The sequence below is a fragment of the Scyliorhinus torazame genome, chromosome 7 (assembly GCF_047496885.1).
Source record: "Scyliorhinus torazame isolate Kashiwa2021f chromosome 7, sScyTor2.1, whole genome shotgun sequence".
Lineage (NCBI taxonomy): Eukaryota > Metazoa > Chordata > Chondrichthyes > Carcharhiniformes > Scyliorhinidae > Scyliorhinus > Scyliorhinus torazame.
In genome coordinates, this window is record NC_092713.1 from 97792698 (window position 1) to 97815080 (window position 22383).

A 22383-nucleotide genomic window follows, 5' to 3' on the forward strand; every position below is an offset into this window, starting at 1 on the left:
TCCGCGCTTGCGCAGTGGTTCACGCCGTGCAGCGTCATACGCGCTGCACGGCGTGACGGCTCATAAGGCCGCGCAGCTCCCCCCCACCCGACCGGAACAGCCGACCGCAACACCCGACTTGATGGCTGGCCGTCGCTCAGCCCCGAGGTTCGAGTCACGCGATGTGGAGGCGCTCCTGGACGCGGTGGAGCAGAGGAGGGACGCCCTGTATCCCGGGCACGGCCGCAGAGTTGCCCCACGCCACAGCCGGCGTCTGTGGAGGGAGGTGGCAGAGGCCGTCACCGCTGTGGCCCTAACACCACGGACAGGCACCCAGTGCCACAAGAAGGTGAACGACCTCGTCAGAGCAGGCAGGGTGAGCCTCCCCCATATCCCCCCTCCCCCAAATCCCCCCCTCCCCCATATCCCCCATATTCCCCCCTCCCCCATATCCCCCCTCCCCCATATCCCCCCTCCCCCATATCCCCCATATCCCCCCTCCCCCATATCCCCCCCTCCCCCATATCCCCCATATTCCCCCCTCCCCCATATCCCCCATATCCCCCCTCCCCCATATCCCCCATATCCCCCCTCCCCATATCCCCCATATCCCCCCTCCCCCATATCCCCCATATTCCCCCCTCCCGCATATCCCCCCTCCCCCAAATCCCCCCTCCCCCATATCCCCCCTCCCCCATATCCCCCCTCCCCATATTCCCCCCTCCCCCATATCCCCCATATCCCCCCTCCCCCATATCCCCCATATCCCCCCTCCCCCATATCCCCCCTCCCCATATCCCCCATATCCCCCCTCCCCCATATCCCCCATATTCCCCCCTCCCCCATATCCCCCCTCCCCCAAATCCCCCCCTCCCCCATATTCCCCCCTCCCCCATATCCCCCATATTCCCCCCTCCCCCATATCCCCCTCCCCCATATCCCCCTCCCCCATATCCCCCATATTCCCCCCTCCCCCATATCCCCCCTCCCCATATCCCCCATATCCCCCCTCCCCCATATCCCCCCTCCCCCATATCCCCCATATCCCCCCTCCCCCATATCCCCCATATTCCCCCCTCCCCCATATCCCCCATATCCCCCCACCCCCATATGCCCCATATCCCCCCCTCCCCCATATCCCCCCTCCCCATATCCCCCATATCCCCCTCCCCCATATCCCCCATATTCCCCCTCCCCCATATTCCCCCCTTCCACATATCCCCCCTTCCCCATATCCCCCATATTCCCCCCTCCCCCATATCCCCCATATCCCCCCTCCCCATATCCCCCATATTCCCCCCTCCCCAATATCCCCCCTCCCCATATCCCCCCTCCCCCATATCCCCCCTCCCCATATCCCCCATATTCCCCCCCCATATCCCCCCTCCCCATATCCCCCCCTCCCCCATATCCCCCCTCCCCCATATCCCCATATCCCCCCCTCCCCCATATCCCCCATATTCCCCCCTCCCCCATATCCCCCCTCCCCCATATCACCCATATCCCCCCCTCCCCATATCCCCCATATCCCCCCTCCCCCATATCCCCCCCTCCCCCATATCCCCCATATTCCCCCCTCCCCCATATCCCCCATATTCCCCCCTCCCCCATATCCCCCCTTCCCCATATCCCCCATATCCCCCTCCCCCATATCCCACCTCCCCATATCCCCCATATCCCCCCTCCCCCATATCCCCCCTCCCCCATATCCCCCATATCCCCAAGTGAATCCAGCCCTAACCTTAACCTCTGCAATGCACGCGCAACCGATGGCGTGCATTCATATACCTGCCTAACACTGTTGCCTTTTACCCCTGCCACCACCCCCCCCCCCCCCAGGAGAAGCGCGCACACAACAATAGGGAGCATGTGAGGACTGGAGGAGGGCCCGCTGATGAGAGGCCACTGACCGTACACGAGGAAAGGGCCCTGGAACTGGCTGTCGGACCTGAGGACCGGGAGGTTGCTGATGCAGAGGTCGGGGCCCCACGAGCAAGTGAGCCACCAACAGCCCGTCCCCATATCCCCCCTCCCCTATATCCCCCTCCCCCGTATCACCTGATCACTGCCTGATGTCTAACCATGCATGCTTCATTGTGTATCGCAGGACCAAACGTCCAGGCACCCATCCCCGCAGATGCAGACCGCCCGCAGGATGCCCCTCGGAGACCACAGGAGACGGAGAGACCCGCACCCTCCAGCATGCGACGCCCGCAGGATGCCCCTCGGAGACCACAGGAGAAGAAGAGACCCGCACCCTCCAGCATGCGACGCCCGCAGGATGCCCCTCGGAGACCACAGGAGACGGAGAGACCCGCACCCTCCAGCATGCGACGCCCGCAGGATGCCCCTCGGAGACCACGGGAGACGGAGTGACCCGCACCCTCCAGCATGCGACGCCCGCAGGATGCCCCTCGGAGACCACGGGAGACGGAGAGACCCGCACCCTCCAGCATGCGACGCCCGCAGGATGCCCCTCGGAGACCACGGGAGACGGAGAGACCCGAACCCTCCAGCATGCGACGCCCGCAGGATGCCCCTCGCACACCACGGGAGACGGAGAGACCTGGAGCAACAGGGAGACGACACCCCCGTCACGTGCGGGAGCGACCACCCAGCGATGAGGGGGGCAGCCACAGGCCCCCGTCACATCCGAGCCAGGACACCACTACCCAGGACACCACTATCCAGGACACCCCTACCCGGGACACCACTACCCAGGACACCCCTACCCGGGACACCACTACCCGGGACACCCCTACCCGGGAAGACAAAATACCGGACAGTGACTCAGAGTGGATGGGTGGAGACGAACCCACACCCCAAAGTGCCATGGACTCAGAGTGGGACGAAGAGCACGACACAACGCCACTGCTGTCACCAACACCCTCCACCATCGCAGAAACACTCACCACGGTTGGGCACTTTAGTGATGAGGCGTCTGGTACACTCACTGGTGCGCACAACACAGCCGTCCCGGTACAGCAGGTGGAGGTAGGAGCAGCAGAGGGACCGGGCGGTCGGAGGGCAGCCCAGGCCAAGCGAACATCTGCCGCCCAGATGGATCCCGGGTTCCTGCAGTTACCACACCCACACATAGATCCGATGCAACCACTGACACGGAGACGAGCGAATAGGGTGACGGGTGGCTTGCGGCGGCTGCGGTCGCAGGTGGAGGAGTCCACCCGTGTCCAGGAGCTGGGAGTGGTCCCGGTCATGCGTGCCACCCAGGCTGACACCGCACGGGTGGCGTCCGCGGTGGAGGCAATGGGTGCGACGGTGTCAGACATGGGGAACGGTTTGCGAGGCCTGTGGCCTTCCGTGCAGGCGGCGTCTGTGGCCCAGGAAATGGCTGCCCTCTCACAGGAGGCCATGAGCCAGTGCCAGCGCCAGATGGCAGAGGCGCTCAACGCCATAGCCCAGTCTCAGCACGCCATAGCCCAGTCTCAGCAGGCCATGGCCCAGTCTCAGCAGGCCATGGCCCAATCTCAGCAGGCCATAGCCCAGTCTCTGCAGGCCATGGCCCAGTCTCTGCAGGCCATGGCCCAGTCTCAGCAGGCCATCGCTGAGGGCATCGGCGCCAGTGGCCATGTGCGAGCTGGCGTCGCACTGTCGCAGACAGCGTTCGACAACCCCCTGGGCTCCATGGCTGCAAACCTGCAGACCCCTGTCGATACCAGCACGGGCCTCCAGGACTGGCAGCGCCAGATGTCGGGGGCGCGTCGGATGGCCAGTCCGTTCGCATCCCCCACCCATGTAGAGGCCTGGGGGCCATCGGGCACCCCGAGGGAGGAGGAGGTGGTGTGGTCCGTCCCGGCTCCCTCTGTAGGGGAGGTCCCGGTACACCGCGACACCTCGGACTCCCCCCCTTCCGTCCCAGGTGCATCGGGTGGGCAACGGGCAGGACAGGCTGGCAGCTCGCCATCCCAGTCGCTCGGGCCGCAGCCTGGCCCATCTAGGCCAGGACGCCCCAGGAAACGGCCGCCAAAGGGATCCAGTGTCAGAGGGCAGGAATCACAGGAGTCCACCTCCAGTTCTGCTGTACCGTCTGGGGAACCACGTTGACGTAGTCAAAGGGCCCGTAAGGCCAAACAATTAGACACTGAGTAAGTTGGCACGGGTGCAGGGCACAGATGAGTTTTAGGCGCTAGGGCACGTGCATGAACTCCTTTGGTTATTAAAGTCAATGTTACACCTACCGAAGCTGCCTTTGTGCTCTGTCCAAAGTGTGCGGGGGTGTCATGTACGTTGAGCGCAAGTGTGTGTGTGAGGGGTGGTCTTACCTCAGCCCCAGGTGAGTCTGCCCCCTTCCCCCTGGGCCGCCATCAACATCCCCCGGGCAGAGGACGGGACCGTGCGCTGCAGTGTCACAGCCGCATGCAGGGATGGTCCGGGTGGATGGTGGTACTGTGGCCATGGGTCAGACATAGTCCAACGATGTAGAGCCAGGAGCTCATCGGAGGCGGGTTGTCATCATTCTCCATGGCCTGCGATAGACACGCGTCCACCCGCAACTGGGTGAGCCCGGCCCGTTGTGCCGCCGGTGGATCGGCAATTGGGGGTGGGGGGGTGGTGTGCATGCGGGTGGGGTGTGTGGGGTTGGGGAGGGGGGTGAGGGTGCTGGGTGGGTGGATGGGTGGGGGGTGTGGGTGGTCGGCTGTTGTCATGGTGTGCGGTCTGTGGCCATACTACCCGATTCCCACGCCCATCTAGTCAGTGAAGCGGGCGTCTATCAGTCTGTCCCGTGCCCGCTGGGCCAGCCGGTAACGGTGGACAGCCACCCGTCTGTGTCTACCCCGTCTGCCCTGACCATTGCCCCCATCCCCCTCATCTGGGGAGGACTGGGCCTCTTCCTGCTGCTCCTCCACTCCGCCCTCCTCTGCCTGCGGCACATCGCCCCTCTGCTGGGCTATATTGTGCAGGACGCAGCACACCACAATGATGCGGCCGACCCTATCTGACCGATACTGGAGGGCGCCCCCAGAGAGGTCCAGGCACCTGAAACGCATCTTCAGCACGCCAAAGCACCTCTCGATCACTCCCCTTGTCGCTACATGGGCATCATTGTAGCGGTTCTCCGCCTCATTGCGTGGCCTCCGTATAGGCGTCATCAGCCACGATCACAATGGGTAGCCCCTGTCGCCCAGCAACCAGCCCCTCAGCCGGGGATGGCGTCCCTCGTACATGCCGGGGATGGATGACTGCGACAACACGAATGAGTCGTGCACACTGCCTGGGTGACGGGCGCAGACGTGCAGGATCATCATGCGGTGGTCGCAGACCACCTGTACGTTCATCGAATAGGTCCCCTTCCTATTAGTGAACATGGCCCTGTTATCTGCAGGTGGCCGCACGGCGACGTGCATCCCATCGATCGCGCCCCGGACCATGGGGAACCCGGCAATGGCAGAGAAGCCCACGGCCCGGGCATCTTGGCAGGCCCGGTCCACGGGGAAGCGGATGTAGCGGTGCGCCATGGCATAAAGGGCATCTGTCACTGCCCGGATGCACCGATGCACCGATGTCTGCGATATGCCGGACAGGTCCCCACTCGGTGCCTGGAATGACCCCGTTGCATAAAAGTTCAGGGCCACCGTAACCTTGACGGACACGGGGAGAGGGTGTCCCCCGCCAGTGCCACGCGGTGACAGGTGTGCCAGCAGGTGGCAGATGTGTGCCACGGTTTCCCGGCTCATCCGGAGTCTCCTCCTGCATTCCCGGTCCGTGAGGTCCTGGTATGACTGCCGGGGCCGGTACACACGGGGCGCCCTCGGGTGCCTCCGTTGCTGTGGGACCGCGACGTCCTCCTCCCCCTCCTCGTCCTGTCGGTCAGGTGTCCCTCCAGCCTGGGCGGCTGCCGCCTGCCCCTCTGCGGCAGCCTGCGCCGCCTCTCTGGCACGCTCTTCCTCCTCCTCCTCCTCCTCCTCATCCAGGGCAACATAGACATGAGCGGCTGCCACCACGGCGGCCAACATCGCTGGATGGTCTGAAAACATGACGGCCTGGTGGGGGGGGGGAGGGGAACGACGACATGTCATCATTGCCCATATCCCCTCCTCCCCCCAGCCAGGTGGCATGGACCGCATGGGTCCAACTGTTGGAGGCTGGCACCTGGCCAGGTGGACCAACTCATTTGCCCTCCCATCACCCACCCCAGCACGGACCCCCCCCCCCCCAACCCCCAACCTCCACCCCGGCACGGACCCCCTCCCCAACCCCCAACCTCCACCCCGGCACGGACCCCCCCCCCCCCCCAACCTCCACCCCGGCACGGACCCCCTCCCTAACCTCCACCCCGGCACGGACCCCCTCCCCAACCTCCACCCCGGCACGGCCCCCCCCCAACCTCCACCCCGGAACGGACCCCCTCCCCAACCTCCATCCCGGCACGGACCCCCTCCCCAACCTCCACCCCAGCACGGACCCCCCCCCCCAACCTCCACCCCGGCACGGACCCCCTCCCCAACCTCCACCCCAGCACGGACCCCCCCCCCAACCCCCAACCTCCATCCCGGCACGGACCCCCTCCCCAACCTCCACCCCAGCACGGACCCCACCCCAACCCCCAACCTCCACCCCGGCACGGACCCCCTCCCCAACCTCCACCCCGGCACGGACCCCCTCCCCAACCTCCACCCCAGCACGGACCCCCCCCCCAACCCCCAAACTCCATCCCGGCACGGACCCCCTCCCCAACCTCCACCCCAGCACGGACCCCCTCCCCAACCCCCAACCTCCACCCCGGCATGGACCCCCTCCCCAACCTCCATCCCGGCACGGACCCCCTCCCCAACCTCCACCCCGGCACGGACCCCCTCCCCAACCTCCACCCCAGCACGGACCCCCACCCCAACCCCCAACCTCCACCCCGGCACGGACCCCCTCCCCAACCTCCACCCTGGCACGGCCCCCCCCCCAACCTCCACCCCGGCACGGACCCCCTCCCCAACCTCCACCCCGGCACGGACCCCCTCCCCAACCTCCACCCCAGCACGGACCCCCCCCCAACCCCCAACCTCCACCCCGGCACGGACCCCCTCCCCAACCTCCACCCCGGCACGGCCCCCCCCCCAACCTCCACCCCGGCACGGACCCCCTCCCCAACCTCCACCCCGGCACGGACCCCCTCCCCAACCTCCACCCCAGCATGGACCCCCCCCCAACCCCCTACCTCCATCCCGGCACGGACCCCCTCCCCAACCTCCACCCCAGCACGGACCCCCCCCCCAACCCCCAACCTCCACCCCGGCACGGACCCCCTCCCCAACCTCCACCCCGGCACGGACCCCCTCCCCAACCCCCAACCTCCACCCCGGCACGGACCCCCCCCCCCAACCTCCACCCCGGCACGGACCCCCTCCCGGCACTCCCCCGGAGCCCAGCCTACTCTAACCACCCCCCCCCCCCCGCCGCACACACACACAAGCCGAGACACACCTCTCCTCAGGCAATCAGTCTGCGGCCACGCCATTTCCTGCCCAGAGCCAACCCCCCAGGCCGTCACTCACCTCCTCGCTGGTCGGCGTGAGCCTGGAGCACCGGGTCACGCCGATGAAAAGGAGGTTTGATTCACGTCGACGTGAACGGTCATCACGTCGACGGGACTTCGGCCCATCCGGAAGGGAGAATATCGGCAGGCCGAAAATCGACTGCCTTGCGCAGACCCGTGACATTCTCCGCGGCAGCGGCGCCATTAACGCCCCGCCGACTTTTCTCCCTTCGGAGACTTCGGCGGGGGCGGGGGCGGGATTCACGGCGGCCAACGGCCATTCTCCGACCCGGCGGGGGGTCGGAGAATGACGCCCCTGGTTACTGTCAACTGTTAGGGGTGGGTGGTGTTTGAGTTTTTAGTTGGGTTAAGATTTTGTTTTCTTTATGGGGTTGGGGGGAGGGGGGTTGGGGAGACTGAGTGGGTGAAATTTGGGAATAAGGTGGGGTTGGGATTGGTTGTATTGTTGTCGTGTTTGCGGTACTGAAAATTTTGATTGCATAAACAATTTTTTGAAAAAGTCTACAAAAATCAATCCAGAGGCTTTTGTCCATATTTAAATTAGAATTTAGCAAGGAACTTTCATTACTACTTTGTGGCCTCTCTATCTATAAAATTGTTCACAGGTTCTCTCAGAAATACCTTGGGCAGAATTTTCCGTTTCTGAGACTAACGGAGACCAAAGGAGAATCTGTGGACTTTTATGACAGAAAAACCGGCACCGCACCTGGACCGATTCCGCTACCGTTGAGGGGCTAGCACTGGTGCCACATGGAACACAGTCGATTCCCATGAAAAAGGTGCGGGATTTGCGGAGTCCGTGATTGGCACTCGGGAGGCTGACAAGCTGCAGCCACACACTCCCCCCCCCCCCCCCCCCCCCCCACACACACACACACTTATCGAAGCCAAAAAGATTGCACTGATTGTGCTGGAGCATGCTCATACAGCTGACGGGTCGGCCGGGGCCAAAGGGCACCCAGGGGGATGCCCCGGGGGGCGGACACAAATACGACCCCTGGCACTAGGTTTAAAGTGGGCTGTTAGCGGTGTGCGCAGCTGCATGGCTGCCTTGCCAGCCGTGGCAATGGTGCTCTATGTCCGTCCATCCCAACCCCACAGCCCACCTCCTGGCCACCCCCACTACTCCCTCCGGCCCTGACAGAAGCCCCCCGGCCAGCGGCACGACTGTCTGAAAACTATGGCGATGTTGGACACTGTCCGTACACTCTCTCTCTCAGCAGCCATCACGCCAGGTTCACGATTTTTGAAAGCACAAGTGAATGACACCGTCGGGAACTCGGCCCATCGAAGACGGAGTATCGCTGGTGGGCCCACTAATGATATGTGAACAGTGTTGAAAGTACGCGTGGAGTGAAACGCAATGAAAATCACGATTTCCCGTCAAACCGGCATCAGAAGCTATTTTCCGCCCGATCGCACTCCGCCGTCGTTTATCGGAGAATCCCGCCCCTTACCTGTTCAGACCAATTCCTTTTCAATCGGGTACTTCTTCTTCCCTCTTTATGAACAATGGGATTATTAGGAGTTGTCACATTTTAGATAATTCCTTTCAGTTCTTTCCATTTTTCAGGAGATCATAATTTTACCAGCTCAATTCTCTTATTTTAGTGAGTGAAGTTCATATGCTTCCAGGGACACGTAACAATAATGTTTATCAAATATTTTAGTGCCAGCTTTCCCATTGTTTGCACATTGTTTAAATTTACTGTGCATACTTTATATATTTAAGAAGTGAATTTAACGTGCTTCACGTCAGACTGATAAACAGGCTATAAATCATTTGCACAATGTTGCATTAATAATAAATTTCATTGTGATACAGAATCTTCCAGAACCTTTTTTAGCCTTTCAAATGTTTCAGTGAGGTTTGATATATACAAGCCTTGAATTGGCTTAATTTCAAACTTTCCATTTATGTACAGGTTTCTTTTACTTCAGAGGCTAATTGATAGAAATATGAGAACCTAAGAGTGCAAAGCAACATCTACTCACCATCCCACCCCCAACTGTTTGCATTGAACTCATTCCACCATCCAACTCTATTCATCAAATTTAGAATCCAATTAAAACACTTTAAATCTTTAATCTGCCAGAAACCCATATCCTTCAGCTTACTCCTGAATCAGGTATCAATCCAACTCCAATTATGATTGTTTCTACTGAGACAATATTTATTCCACTAGGTCACAACCTGCAAAAAAAAAGGCAAGTATTAAATTATTAAGTTTCATTTTCCTCATTGGCCTTCAACACGCTAGAAAACGCAAACTTCAGTTTGTCCAGAACTCTGCCAGATATCTTATACTATCCCCCGATTTGTCGTCCTTTCCCCACAGACTTCTTTTGACTTACCAAATAACAATATGTTGACTTTAAAATCCTTGCCACTTTCAAATAGTTCCAAACCCAGAACCCTCCCTACCTTATATAACCCTGCTGCAATACTGATCTTTGATTTTTAAAAATTCTTCACCTTTGCCACGACACTTTCCCTTTCTGAAGCTGCATTGCTGTGTTTTCTGATTCTGCATTGTGGTGTTTTCTGGCTGGTACATGGCAATGTTTTCTGATATTGCAGTGCTGCATTGCTGCACTTTCTGACTGGTGCATTGCTGTGTTTTCTAATAATGCTTTGCTTTGTTTTCTGATGCTGGATTGCTCTGTTTTCTGCTGCCACATTGCTGTGTTTTCCGGTAATTGCTTTGCTATGTTTTCTGACTGGTGCATTGCTGTGTTTACTGACTGGTACATTGCTGTGTTTTCTGATAATACATTGCTTTGTTTTGTGGTGCTACATTGCTCTGTTTTCTGGTCAGTACATTGCTGTTTTTCCTGATGCTGCATTGTTGTGCATTCTGGCTAGTGCATGGCTGTGCTTTCTGGGACTGCGTTGCTGTTTTCTGGCCATGCATGTGTTTACTGATGAGCACATTTTGGATATTCTGACTGCTGCATTTCTGTGTTATTTGACTTCATTTCTGTGTTTTCCAGCCAGTGCATTACTGTGTTTTTTGACCAAAGCATTGCTGTGTTCTCTGATTGCTACATTGCTGTGTTTTCTGATGCTGCATTGTTGTGCATTCTGTCTAGTGCATAGCTGTGCTTTCTGTGATTTTCCCCTTGGTTTCTGTGGCCATTAGCACCCGGTTTCCCTGGGTTTCTGTGGCTATGACACATCTTTCATTCTCACTCCACAGTATATTTCCCACTTTCTCTGTCTGTTAGCTTTGACAAATAGTCATCGGACTCAAAACGTTAGCTCTTTTCTCTCCCTACAGATGCTGCCAGACCTGCTGAGATTTTCCAGCATTTTCTCTTTCGTTTCAGATTCCAGCATCCGCAGTAATTTGCTTTTATGCTGCATTTCTGTGTTTTCTGACTGCATTTCTGTGTTTTCTAACCAGTGCATTACTGTGTTTTTTGACCGAAGCATTGCTGTGTTCTCTGATTGCTACATTGCTGTGTTTTCTGATGCTGCATTGCTCTGTCTTCCAGCCAGTGCATTGCTATGTTTTTTGACCGGCGCATTGCTGTTTTCTCACTGGTGCATTGCTGTGTTTTCTGCCGAACGCATTGATTCCTATGTGGCTGTGTTTTCTGACCAGTTTGTTTTCTGACTGGTGCGTTGCTGTGTTTTTTTATTGGTTCATTGCTGTTTATTTTGATGCCGCATTACTGCGTTTTCTGATGATGCAATGCTGTGTTTTCTTTTTTAAAAAATTTAGAGTACCCAATTCATTTTTTCCAATTAAGGGGCAATTTAGCATGGCCAATCCACCGAGCCTGCACACCTTTGGGTTGTGGGGACGAAACCCACGCAAACACGGGGAGAATGTACAAATCCACACGGGCAGTGACCCAGAGCCGGGATCGAACCTGGGACCTCGGTGCCGTGAGGCAGCAGGGCTAACCCACCGCGCCGCCATTGCTGTGTTTTCTGATGCTGCATTGCTGTGGTTTCCAACCAGTGCATTGCAGTGTTTTCTCACTACTACATTGCTGTGTTTTCTGATAATAACCTTTATTATTGTCACAAGTAGGCTTACATTAACACTGCAATGAAGTTACTGTGAAAATCCCCTAGTCGCCACACTCCAGTGCCTGTTCGGGTACACTGAGGAAGAATTCAGAATGTCCAATTCACCTAACAAGCATATCTTTGGGACATATGGGAGGTAACCGGAGCACCCGAAGGAAACCCTTGCAGATACAGGGAGAACGTGCAGAATCCACACAGGCAGTGACCCAAGCCGGGAATCGAACCTGGGACCCTGGCCCTGTGAAGCAACAGTGCTAACCACTGTGCTACCGTGTCGCCCATATGCTGCATTTTTTGATTGGTACATTGGTGTGTTTTCTAATTGCAGCACCTCTGTGTTTTCCGACTAGCATATTTCTGTTTTCTGATGTTGCATTGTTGCGTTTTTTGTCTGCTGCATTTCTGTGTTTCCTGACTGGTACATTGCTATGTTTTCAGATGGTGCATTGCTGTGTTTTCTGATTGCTGCGTTTTCTCATTGGTACACATCTGTGACCACACCCACCGTGGATCTCCTTGGTGGCAGAGCCTTTACTCTGGTTGCAAACTCAGAAATTCTCTTGATAATCCCTCAGCTTTGTTACTTTTGTCCCAAGCTCCCAAAGACTTCTCAGAATCTATCCCATTGCCTGTATGCTTGGCCATCCTAAGAATTCTCTGATTTTCCTGCTGAAGTTCCTTGCTACTGTGAGATATTCTTGTATGGTTGCAAGACTATTTTGCAGAAAATTTTCATCCTCACCACAAGGGACAAGTTGGAGGAACGGGGTGTTCTACCACAGGCAGATGATCTGCTCCATCAGATTGCTACAGTGAGAACAAAAATTACCTCACTGGACTCACCTGATGAAGGAGCTGCGCTCCGAAAGCTAGTGATTCCAAACAAACCTGTTGGACTTTAATCTGGTGTTGTAAGACTTCTTACTGTGCCCACCCCAGTCCAACGGCAGCATCTCCACATCATAACCAAGAGAGGCACATGGCTTCCCTGGTTTCATTTGGGTTGGCCAACATCCTCGGCTTCCCTCAGTGATGACTCTCTTATGGACGCAGAAAGTTTCCCCACAAAGATTAGACCTCTCTTTTGGAATATCACTGTTTGGCGGTAAGAAGTCGTAGATTTGTGTTTTCTTTTCCCAAGTGCAGACTTGTGTTTTTATTTTATTAAAAACAAGTGGAAGGATTTATCTTCTATGTTTTCATGGTTTCTATACAGTTGAGGAGTCTATGGATTCAGAATGTGACATGTTTTTGATTAAGGAACATGCATCTACTTGCAATGCGAGTTGCAATGTCATTGCATTACCTTGTCAAGGTAAAGATACTCGTTAAGGAATTGGAATTTGGCTTGTGGGTCCAGTGTATATTTCTATCCACTAATGGATCAAGAGATGATCATGTGCTAAATCTGTAAAATGTCCATAAGTGTGATGAGGCCACTGGGAAGGTAAATTAGGTTTTGGAATGCAATTTTAGGACAATGCAACACAAGACTATGCATAGGCTGTCCATGGCCTTTCTATGGTCATGTTTGGAGTAATGGATCCTGGTTTGGTCCCAACATACAGCATAGAATATTCAAGGGATGGTACAGCAGAGAGTAGCTAAACCTATACCCTGGCTTGGGCTTCATGTTTAAGATGATTGGGGTTTGGAGTTGCATTTATTAGAGAAATGGAGCCTCAGAAGTAATATGTATTGAATATGTTATTTAAGATGGATGGGGTGGTGGAACATAAGGAAGTGTATATAAATGTCTTGGGAAACAGTTAGATTAGATGTTAGTATGTCCTTCCAGGGAAAAGCTACTTAGAAAGATTATGGTAGCTGGGATGAACATGGATTCTGTATAGCCTATTAGGAAAAGATAGAGAAGCTGCTCAAGTAGGAGGGCATATCCAGTTACGGACAATAGATTTCCAGCTAGCTGGGATTAGAAAATTTTATGGATTAATGAGGCTTTGCAAATTTTACTTGATTGATATAGTCAGTGAGACAGGATTTCCCTACAATTTGCCTAAATTAGTATCTAGTTTGTTTTCCTGTTTATTGCTGATCCCATGACATTCTCATGATCTGATGATCCACAATAACGACTGACGCATCGGATGTTCAGTAAAGTAGTGCAGCATGCTGCAGAGAATGAAGGCCCAATGAACCAGGTCAATGGGACGAATTAGACTCTGCACTGTAGGGTAACTGCTGAAGACAGTAATCACATGTAATTATAAAAGCTGTTCAGTGCAATAAGATGAAGGAGAATGACAATGCCAGGAACCAATAACAAAATGGACCTGCCCTTCTTAAAATGCTGACTTTCTTCAGTGACTGTACACATGATTTGTGTTCAAGATATTTCTTCATGTTTCAGGATTCCTTGGTTTATAACTTAAATGTTTTGTCAAACCCATGTTTCCTCCAAGGCAAAGTTATACGGTAGATGTGGTCAAAAGGGGCATGCTGCAGGAAAGGATAGTTCCAGTCTACTCCAATCTGTCACTGAGTACCTTGGTAGATATCTTAGTCCCACTGAACTACATGTGTCATTAGTACAGTCTTTCACATGAGGATGTGGACTAAGTGAAATCTGAGACAAAGGACAACATTTGCTGGCAAGATTTACCTTGAGGTTAGGTGTAGGAAGATGTATTCTTGTATATCCAGGGTTTTCCTAATCCATGGTTCTGCCAAAGTGCACCTAACTTCCTGATTTGAAATGGTGGGGTATGTTCCAATGACTAAGGAATGTGGGGCTGGATTCTCCACGGGCATGATGCTCTGTTTTGCCGGCAGCTCGGGGGTTTCCCAACGGCATGGGGCTGCCCCACAATGGGAAACCCCATTAACCAACCAGCGTAACGGAGTATCCCGCTGGCGGGGTGAAACAGAAATGTGGCGCGGCGGGGCGGAGAATCCAGCCCGTGAACTCTGCCTGTCTTAAAAAACAAACTTTGCAGGTAAATATAGATGTTTTAAGTTGCTTGGCTTAGAGGTTCCAAAACATAGCACTGGGATTCCCTGCGTGACAGACACCCAACTGACCAAAATAAAAATAGAAAATGTGCCATTTATTGTTTGACACTAGACATGCTTCAGGCCAATGGTGTTACAAAGGAGATCCTGGTTGAGGCACAGCAAAATCACCACAATTCTACTTCAAATTTCTGAATGGGAGGTTTCCATTTACATTCAAGCAGAGGTCTCAATGACATTCTTGCTGTCTTATACAATTTTGTACTTGAACTGAAAATTAATTAGGATGGAAAAGAAAAGGGCTATTAATTCCTTAAATTATTCACAGGTAAAAGACCATTCCTCCATGAAACTCTGGCACTGAATTACCAGTGAGGATTATGGAACATCATGAGATGGAGAATAAAATGAAAGAGTCTGCATTAAAACAGAGGTCAGGAAAAAACATTGGTTTGTTCACAAATATCAAACGTTTTGACATAAGTTGAGTTACAATAGATCATAATTCCACTCTCTCTGGAATCTGCAAGATAAAAATTACATAGAATTTCATCGAATTTACAGTGCAGAAGGAGTCCATTCGGCCCATCGAGTCTGCACCGGCTCTTAGAAAGAGCACCCTACCCATGGTCCACACCTCTAACCCATCCCCATAACCCAGTAACCCCACCCAACACTAAGGGCAATTTAGCATTGCCAATCCACCTAACCCACACATCTTTGGACTGTGGGAGGAAACCGGAGCACCCGGAGGAAACCCACGCAGACACGGGGAGAATGTGCAGACTCCGCACAGACAGTGACCCAAGCCGGGAATCAAACCTGGGACCCTGGAGCTGTGAAGCAATTGTGCTATCCACAATGCTACTGTGCTGCCCACATGATGATGCACTGATTCCTCTCCCAAACAAAAATTAACAATTTGTGAAAACAGTTCACCTGTAATATTGATCTAGTGACATACTATATGGATGAATAAAATGCTAACATTGATAAAATAATTCTACCCTATGTGTTTTTACAGGCAAAATAGGCTCTAAAACACATTTATACACAAAATGATAAAAACGAATACAAATAACTCTTCACACACAAATCAAACTTGTCATCAACTGTGTATGCTTAAAAAACTGTTCAGAATTTTACACATTGCAGAACATGCTATAAGGGACACACTATTTCCAATGAATGTACCTGAGTGCAGCTTTTTTCAGTGGAACCATATGATTAGAGTTTCAAAAGTTTCTCAAAGAAAACAGGGAATAAACATTTTACCACTTTAATGTTCCCTCATTTATATTCTTCATGCTTCTGAAAACATACATAGCTATTATGTAAGAGTTTGCTTTATGTGGTAAATATGTATTTGCAAAAGGCAAGTCAATAAGTATACAGATCAATGGGTATTTAAATGGGTAAGTGTTCATCTCTGACATTTGTTGCTTTTTTTTTTGTCATTTTAAAACATGCAATGCTGGTTTGGAAAAGCAAAGTCATACAGATGCCGGAAATCTAAAATAAGTGCAGAAAATACTGACTATCAGCATAATTCAATTCAACAGCTGACAACGGTTTGTTGGTAGTTTGATTTAGAGGTTATTTGGCATGTCTCGAGTATGGAACAGGATATTTAACTCAAATGGGGATTGCAGTCAAATCTGTTCTGCACTCCCTGGAATTTCTGCATCAGCACCTTCTAATAAAAGTCAGTAAATAATAATCAGACAGGAACCGTAGCAGCTTTTCCCCCTCTCTATTCCAGCGACACTGAGAATAAGTGTAATGCCCAAACTGTTGGAGATCAGCTAATTCAGCATGGACTAGAAACCAAATATTGTTACTTCTGCTTTGCACTATGCAAGTTGGTACCTAAACATACAGTGCAGGCTGACACTGGGAAAATCCCTCGAGACATTTCATTCAAGTTTGAACTAAGGCATAGAAAAATAACTTAATGTTCAATGAGTCTCGATTTCAATACAGGATGTAGGAAGGAGAAAATTACAACTTGAAACTAAAACTGATATGTTCCATTTGTTGTATGTAATGCAGGTAGTTTAATAATAACATTTATATGTAAAAAATAAAACAGATTGAAAAGTGCTTCCATATGAAAATAGCATGAATTGATCTTTTAATACTTATTCTGTGAATGAAAAGATACTGGTGCTTCGACAGTGTGCGTCCATTAGTGGACCACATGATTAAGGCAAAACAAAAATCAAGATTTATGTTACTGCTCGATAATGTAATATATAATTCTATAGGCTGTAATGCACTGATGGAATAATGTCAAATTTACCATTGCATTCATGTTGGTCAAACTAAACATTGTTCAAACCATTGAGATGACCAAGAGAAGGAATATTATGATGGCCTCTTGACCACAATTTTTATTCTCTCTAAATTTATTGGTCCTTCTGATGTCATTCCTCCTTTGAACTTTGCTCTCATATGTTCAAAGATGTCATCCTAAATGTATGTTTGCCTTCCTGCATCCTATGTTGGAATCAAGACTGATTTAAGCACCTTGTTTTGTAATTAATGTTTTTGAAACAATGGGACTTACCGTCTAAAAGTTTTGAAGTTAGTGTCTCTACTGCAGCAATATTTGCTGAGTTATTTAATTTTCTCTGGCTTTCAATGAATTTGCTGAATTGTGCCTGAACACTCTTTCTATTGTCATTAATTAAAAAGAATGCAAGTATGAAGTGTTTAGCACACATGGGAAGGTCAGTTCTTCAGGTGCATATAAGCACTTGTTTTGGAATGGATTCAAAGAGAGATCACAAAACAAAGGTATACAATATCATTCTTACAAAGACAAAAACTTCAGTCAATTGCAGGCAAACCTTTAAGATGGTTAGGTGATATTTGGTCTTCTGTATCAGTTGTTTTTGAACGCGAATAGGTTTTTGTATGAAACTGAGGCATATATGACCTGAGAGCCATCGGAGGAGAATGACCTTCATGAAGGCTGAATTTCAGCAATGATTCAAGGTAAGATATTGAATAGATTTCAGATGGATTCTGAAACTCCACTGACAAATAGTTTTCCAGAAATGGCAACTCGTCGACATCGTGTCTTGTGGTGTCAGAGTTTGTATTGTTTTCAAGTGAAGTCTGCCTTAAGTAGCAAAAATCCAGTTCTTGGTCATTTCCATTATGAAAGATGTTGTTTTCTTGGTCCTGAGATTCAGAGAAGCCCTCTGAAGAATTGATAGAATGCAGCTTTGTCTCGTCAGTTTGTATTAGCTGCAGGAGAGGCTGGTTTTGAAGTTCCCATTTGCTGTTAGCCTCATTACCTGAAGTATCAGTCTCATTATCTGAATACATGCCTTCATCTGAATAGCTATTCATGCACTTTTGCTTTTTGCAGAGGGAATCTGCTTCCACATCCATCACAACCTTGGAATAGTCAATGTTTGACTGCCTTGTGTTCTGTACACAAATGGTTTCCACATCACCTGTCATTTTATCATGTGAATCTTCACTTTCGTGAAGTGTGTGAACACTAGATATATCTGGATGTAGCTCTGAAATGGTTTCATCTAGAAAATCAACAGCAATTACACCTTTGTCTTCTTTAAATTGCATAAACTCTTCTACGACGGCCACAGCAAATATTTCTGGCTCTATAAGGAGTGGGACAACAGGTATCAACCCTTCATGGTGTTTCCCAAAAAAGTTTGCAATCGTACCAGCCTGCAATATGAAAGAAAAGATTTATAAAAGCTTTAGGATTTACAAATTGAAGCTAAACACACATCAGTTATAGTTGGTGCTGATGTCCACATATTTTGGTTCTATAAGTAGTTGGCAAATTGCCATTATCAGTATCATTTTTTAAACTAATTATGTTCCATTGGAATGGTACATCAGATATTAGATGTCGTATTTTACTAATCTTCCACCATCACGTACACACATTGGATCAAAATAACAACAAAAAAATTAGACTAATTCAACTAGAAATTTGGCTCTGTGGTGCCAGACCTTTCATTTTTCTGTTTGCCATTTTGAATCCAAAATGACATCTGCTCCATGGCACACAACTCTGGTGCAGACCACGTCCGGTGCCATTTTGGTAAGGGGAAAACAAGAAGCATCCTTTACCCACAAAAGAAGCAGGCATTAGGTCATTTATGTATGCTAGAAGACGTAATGCCTGCTTCTGCTTACTATTGTAACTTTGCCTTGACATACTAGAGTGCTGATTGCATCAGTGCCCTTCCCAGTCCTTGTATTTTTGACCTCATTCCCGACTCTGGCCTTCAGGAACCCCCAGCCTCAACCTCCTATCTCACCCCTTGATCTCACATCAAGACGCAACCAACAATACTGCAGACTCTGCAATGTTTTGTCCAGAACTCCTAGTTTACCCGCACTAATCGCACTTCCAATACTCAGCCATTCCTCCTCAAAGCCCTTACACAATCATTTTTCTGAGCCTTGCTGCAAAAACCTTTGTGGGCTTCTATTGCCGCATCATCGACAAAATAATGATATTTGAGGCCCGAAATCCCAGCTCCTTGGACCCTCCTCAGACTGGTAGCAAATGCAGGTGAGGCTGCCACATTTCTGGGGTTTCAATCTGTCTAACTGATCTTAAAGAAAAAGGAACAGCCCAGTTATCTCTTTCTGATGGATCTTGAGAGTTTCTGATGAATTATCTGTTGTCAGCATAATGAAGGAGGAAGTGTTGGATATCCTAAATTGCATCAAGCTAGACAAGTCCCCTGGGCCAGATGTCATATATCCCAGGTTACTGTAGGAGGCACGAGAGGAAATATCTGGGGTCTTAACAGATAGCTTTGCATCATCTTGATCACAGGTGAGGTCCCAAAGGACTGGAGGATAGTCAATGTTGTCCCTTTGCCTTTGTTTAAGAAGGAAAGCAGGGATAATCCAGGTAATTATAGGCCGGTGAGCCTGATGTCAGTGGTAGGGAAGCTGTTGGAGAAGAAACTGAGGGTCAGGATTTATTCACATTTGGAAGTGAATGGCCTTGTTAGTGACAGACAACATGGTTTTGTGTGGTCATGTCTTATCAACTTGATAGAGTTTTTTGAGGAGGGGACAACATTCATTGATAAGGGAAAGGCTGTGGATGTCATCTACATGAACTTTAGTAAGGCTTTTGACAAGGTCCTTCATGGCAGACTGGTAGAAAAGGTAAAGTTGCATGGGATTTGGGGTGTTCTAGCTAGATGGATAAAGAACTGTTTTGGCAATAGGAGACAGAGAGTAGCAATCGAAGGGAGTTTTTCAGAATGGAGATATGTAACTAGTGGTGTTCCACAGCGATCAGTGCTCAGACCACTATTGTTTGTAATTCATATAAATGATCTGGATGAAAATGGAGATGGTCTGATTAGCAAATTTGCAGATGACACTAGGATTGATGGAATTGCAGATAGTGATGGAGACTGTCATATAATACAGCAGAATATAGATAGATTGGAGGGTTGGGCAGAGAAATGGCAGATGGAGTTCAATCCGGATAAAAGTGAGGCAATGCATTTTGGAAGATCAAATTCAGGTGTGAATTATACAGTAAATGGCAGAACCCTTCAGAACATTGACATACAGGGGCATCTGGGCGTTCAGGTCCATAGTTCCATGAAAGTGGCAATGCAGGTGCATAAGGCGATCAAGAAGGCATACAGCATGCCTTCGTCGGCCGGGGCATTTAGTACAAGAGTGGGCAGGTCATATTACAGTTGTTTAAACTATAGTTAGGTCATATTTGAGTTTTTGTGTGCAGTTCTGGTTGCCACACTACCAGAAGGGTGTGGATGCTTTGGAGAGAGTGCAAAGAAGGTTTACCAAGATGTTGCCAGGTCTGGAGGGCATTTTCTATGTGGAGAGGTTGAATAAACTCAGATTGCTTTTGTTGGAAAGACGGAGGCTGAGGGGAGACCTGATTGAGGTCTACAAAATTACCAGAGGCATAGACAGGGTGAATAGTCAGAAGATTTTTCCCAGAGTGGAAGACTCAATTACAAGGAGACGCAGGTTCAAGATGACAGGGGGAAAGGGGGAGACGAGCAGGGAAGGTTTTTCATGCAGATGGTGGTGGGTGCCTGGAACACACTGGCAATGGAGGTGGTGGATACAGGCATGACAGCAATGTTTAAGATGTATCTTGATAGACACATGAACGGGCAGGGAATGGAAGGATACAGATCGGTTGGGCAATAAGTAGTGGGTCGAGATAAGGAATCTGGATCGGCGCAGGCTTAGTGGGCCAAAGGGCCTGTTCCTGTGCTGTAATGTTCTTTGTTAGTCTCGAGAGTTGAAAACCTGGCCACAATGATGGATTGATGTGTGGAACAAAAATGTGCTATTCTGTCGTCAACATTTGGATAATAAGGGGGTGGCAGGGGAGTAGGCTTGGAAATGCCAAAACGGAAGCACAGTCTTTCTCTAACAACTCCCTCTTTCATTTTGATAAAGATCAAACTGGTTGGTAAATGAAAATTAAGCATTTATTGCATTTCTAACTTCATTGCAATTCACTTAGTGATACCAAACACTCACTCAATGCTGAACAGTACGTGGTCTCAATTGTTGTCTTTATCATTTGAGAAAAAAATTTGCAAAATGAGTAAAATTGCTCAAGAGTGCACAAATGTTGCTTCAGTTTAAGAGATGTTTATGAGAGAAAAGGTTATATTCAATGGTGAAAATGTTCACACTGTTTATTTAATCCAATTCCCTTGATTAGGCTGTTGTCTTTTAATCAATTGCAGATGTAGGTTATGTTACATCTAAACTGTCTTAACTCATCAATTTAATTATTCCATCCTAATCAACACCAGGTACACATCAATTCCTGCACAATCACCATAAATCTATTTTTTCCTGCGTAATCACTCCTTGTTAACGATTATTCTCAGTGCAATAAATGCTCATTAATTTCTACACAATCGTTTTCAAGTAGGCATTAATCTCAATTTAATCAGTCTCAGGTAAGTACTAATTTCTCGAATCAGTTTCATGTATTCATTATTTATTATGTTTACATGAAACGTCAAAGAATACATAAAGTTAAAAAAAACCCACCTTTTTAAAATCAATTCCTTGAGCCCAAGAGCATTTGTTAGGATTAGGGACCTCTTTCCAGACAAGATTTCGTATTCTGAATGCAAAGAATGATAACTATTAATTCATCACACCTCAGGCACAAATTTTTAAAACTTTTGATGTAACAATCTAAGCAGATGTAATGAACTAGAATCTGGGCTGGATTCGCCGGCTCCCCAGCCGCATGTTTCTCAGCGGCATGCCGTTCGCTGGCAGCGGGATTCTCTACTCTTGCCGCTTGTCAGTTGAATTTCCCATTGAAGCCACCCCACGCTGCTGGGAAACCCATGGGCGGGGACACCATGCCAGCAGGAAAAGAGAATCCCACTGGTCAGAGAATGACTGCCCCTGACTTTATGCGGCAACTCATTCGATTTGTCCAATAGACCATGGGAGCACACACACAGGGCTGAACTTTCAATTTTTGTGACTTTCCACTTGTCAGGATGGTGGGAATATATGTCCGGTTCCGCGTTCGGAAGCTCTTCATAAACTCTTCAAATCGCATGGTGGGTCTGGAACTGATTAGTCTGCCCTTCTCTAACCAGTCGAAAGTCTGGGTGCCATATTTAAATGCCACCCGAGTACACATATTTCATTTTCTTCAGTCCAATCGTCTCCAGGAGACCCGCAGAGATGGCTGTCAATAAAAAAGACACTGCACCCAGTTTCTGCCACAACCCCTCCAGGCCTTGATAAGAGGAATACGGCAACACTGGGGTGTCCTCGAACCCAAGGATGGCTCGAAGAAGCACACCAGCCTCACCTCTCCAACTTGGGAGGCCATCGC

The 22383-nt window shown here is 50.2% G+C and overlaps 1 protein-coding gene across 1 annotated transcript in view; it reads right to left on the reverse strand.

Moving 5' to 3' along the window:
* Positions 1 to 14580: 14580 nt before the first annotated feature.
* Positions 14581 to 22383, reverse strand: part of lepr (leptin receptor) — a 194054-nt gene continuing 186251 nt past the window's right edge. The window contains exons 19-20 of the mRNA XM_072511112.1: positions 21573 to 21648; positions 14581 to 18209 (exon numbers count right to left, since the gene is read on the reverse strand). Coding sequence (XP_072367213.1) covers positions 17337 to 18209; positions 21573 to 21648 — 949 coding nt within the window. The 3' untranslated portion in view covers positions 14581 to 17336. The remainder of the gene's footprint in view (positions 18210 to 21572; positions 21649 to 22383) is intronic.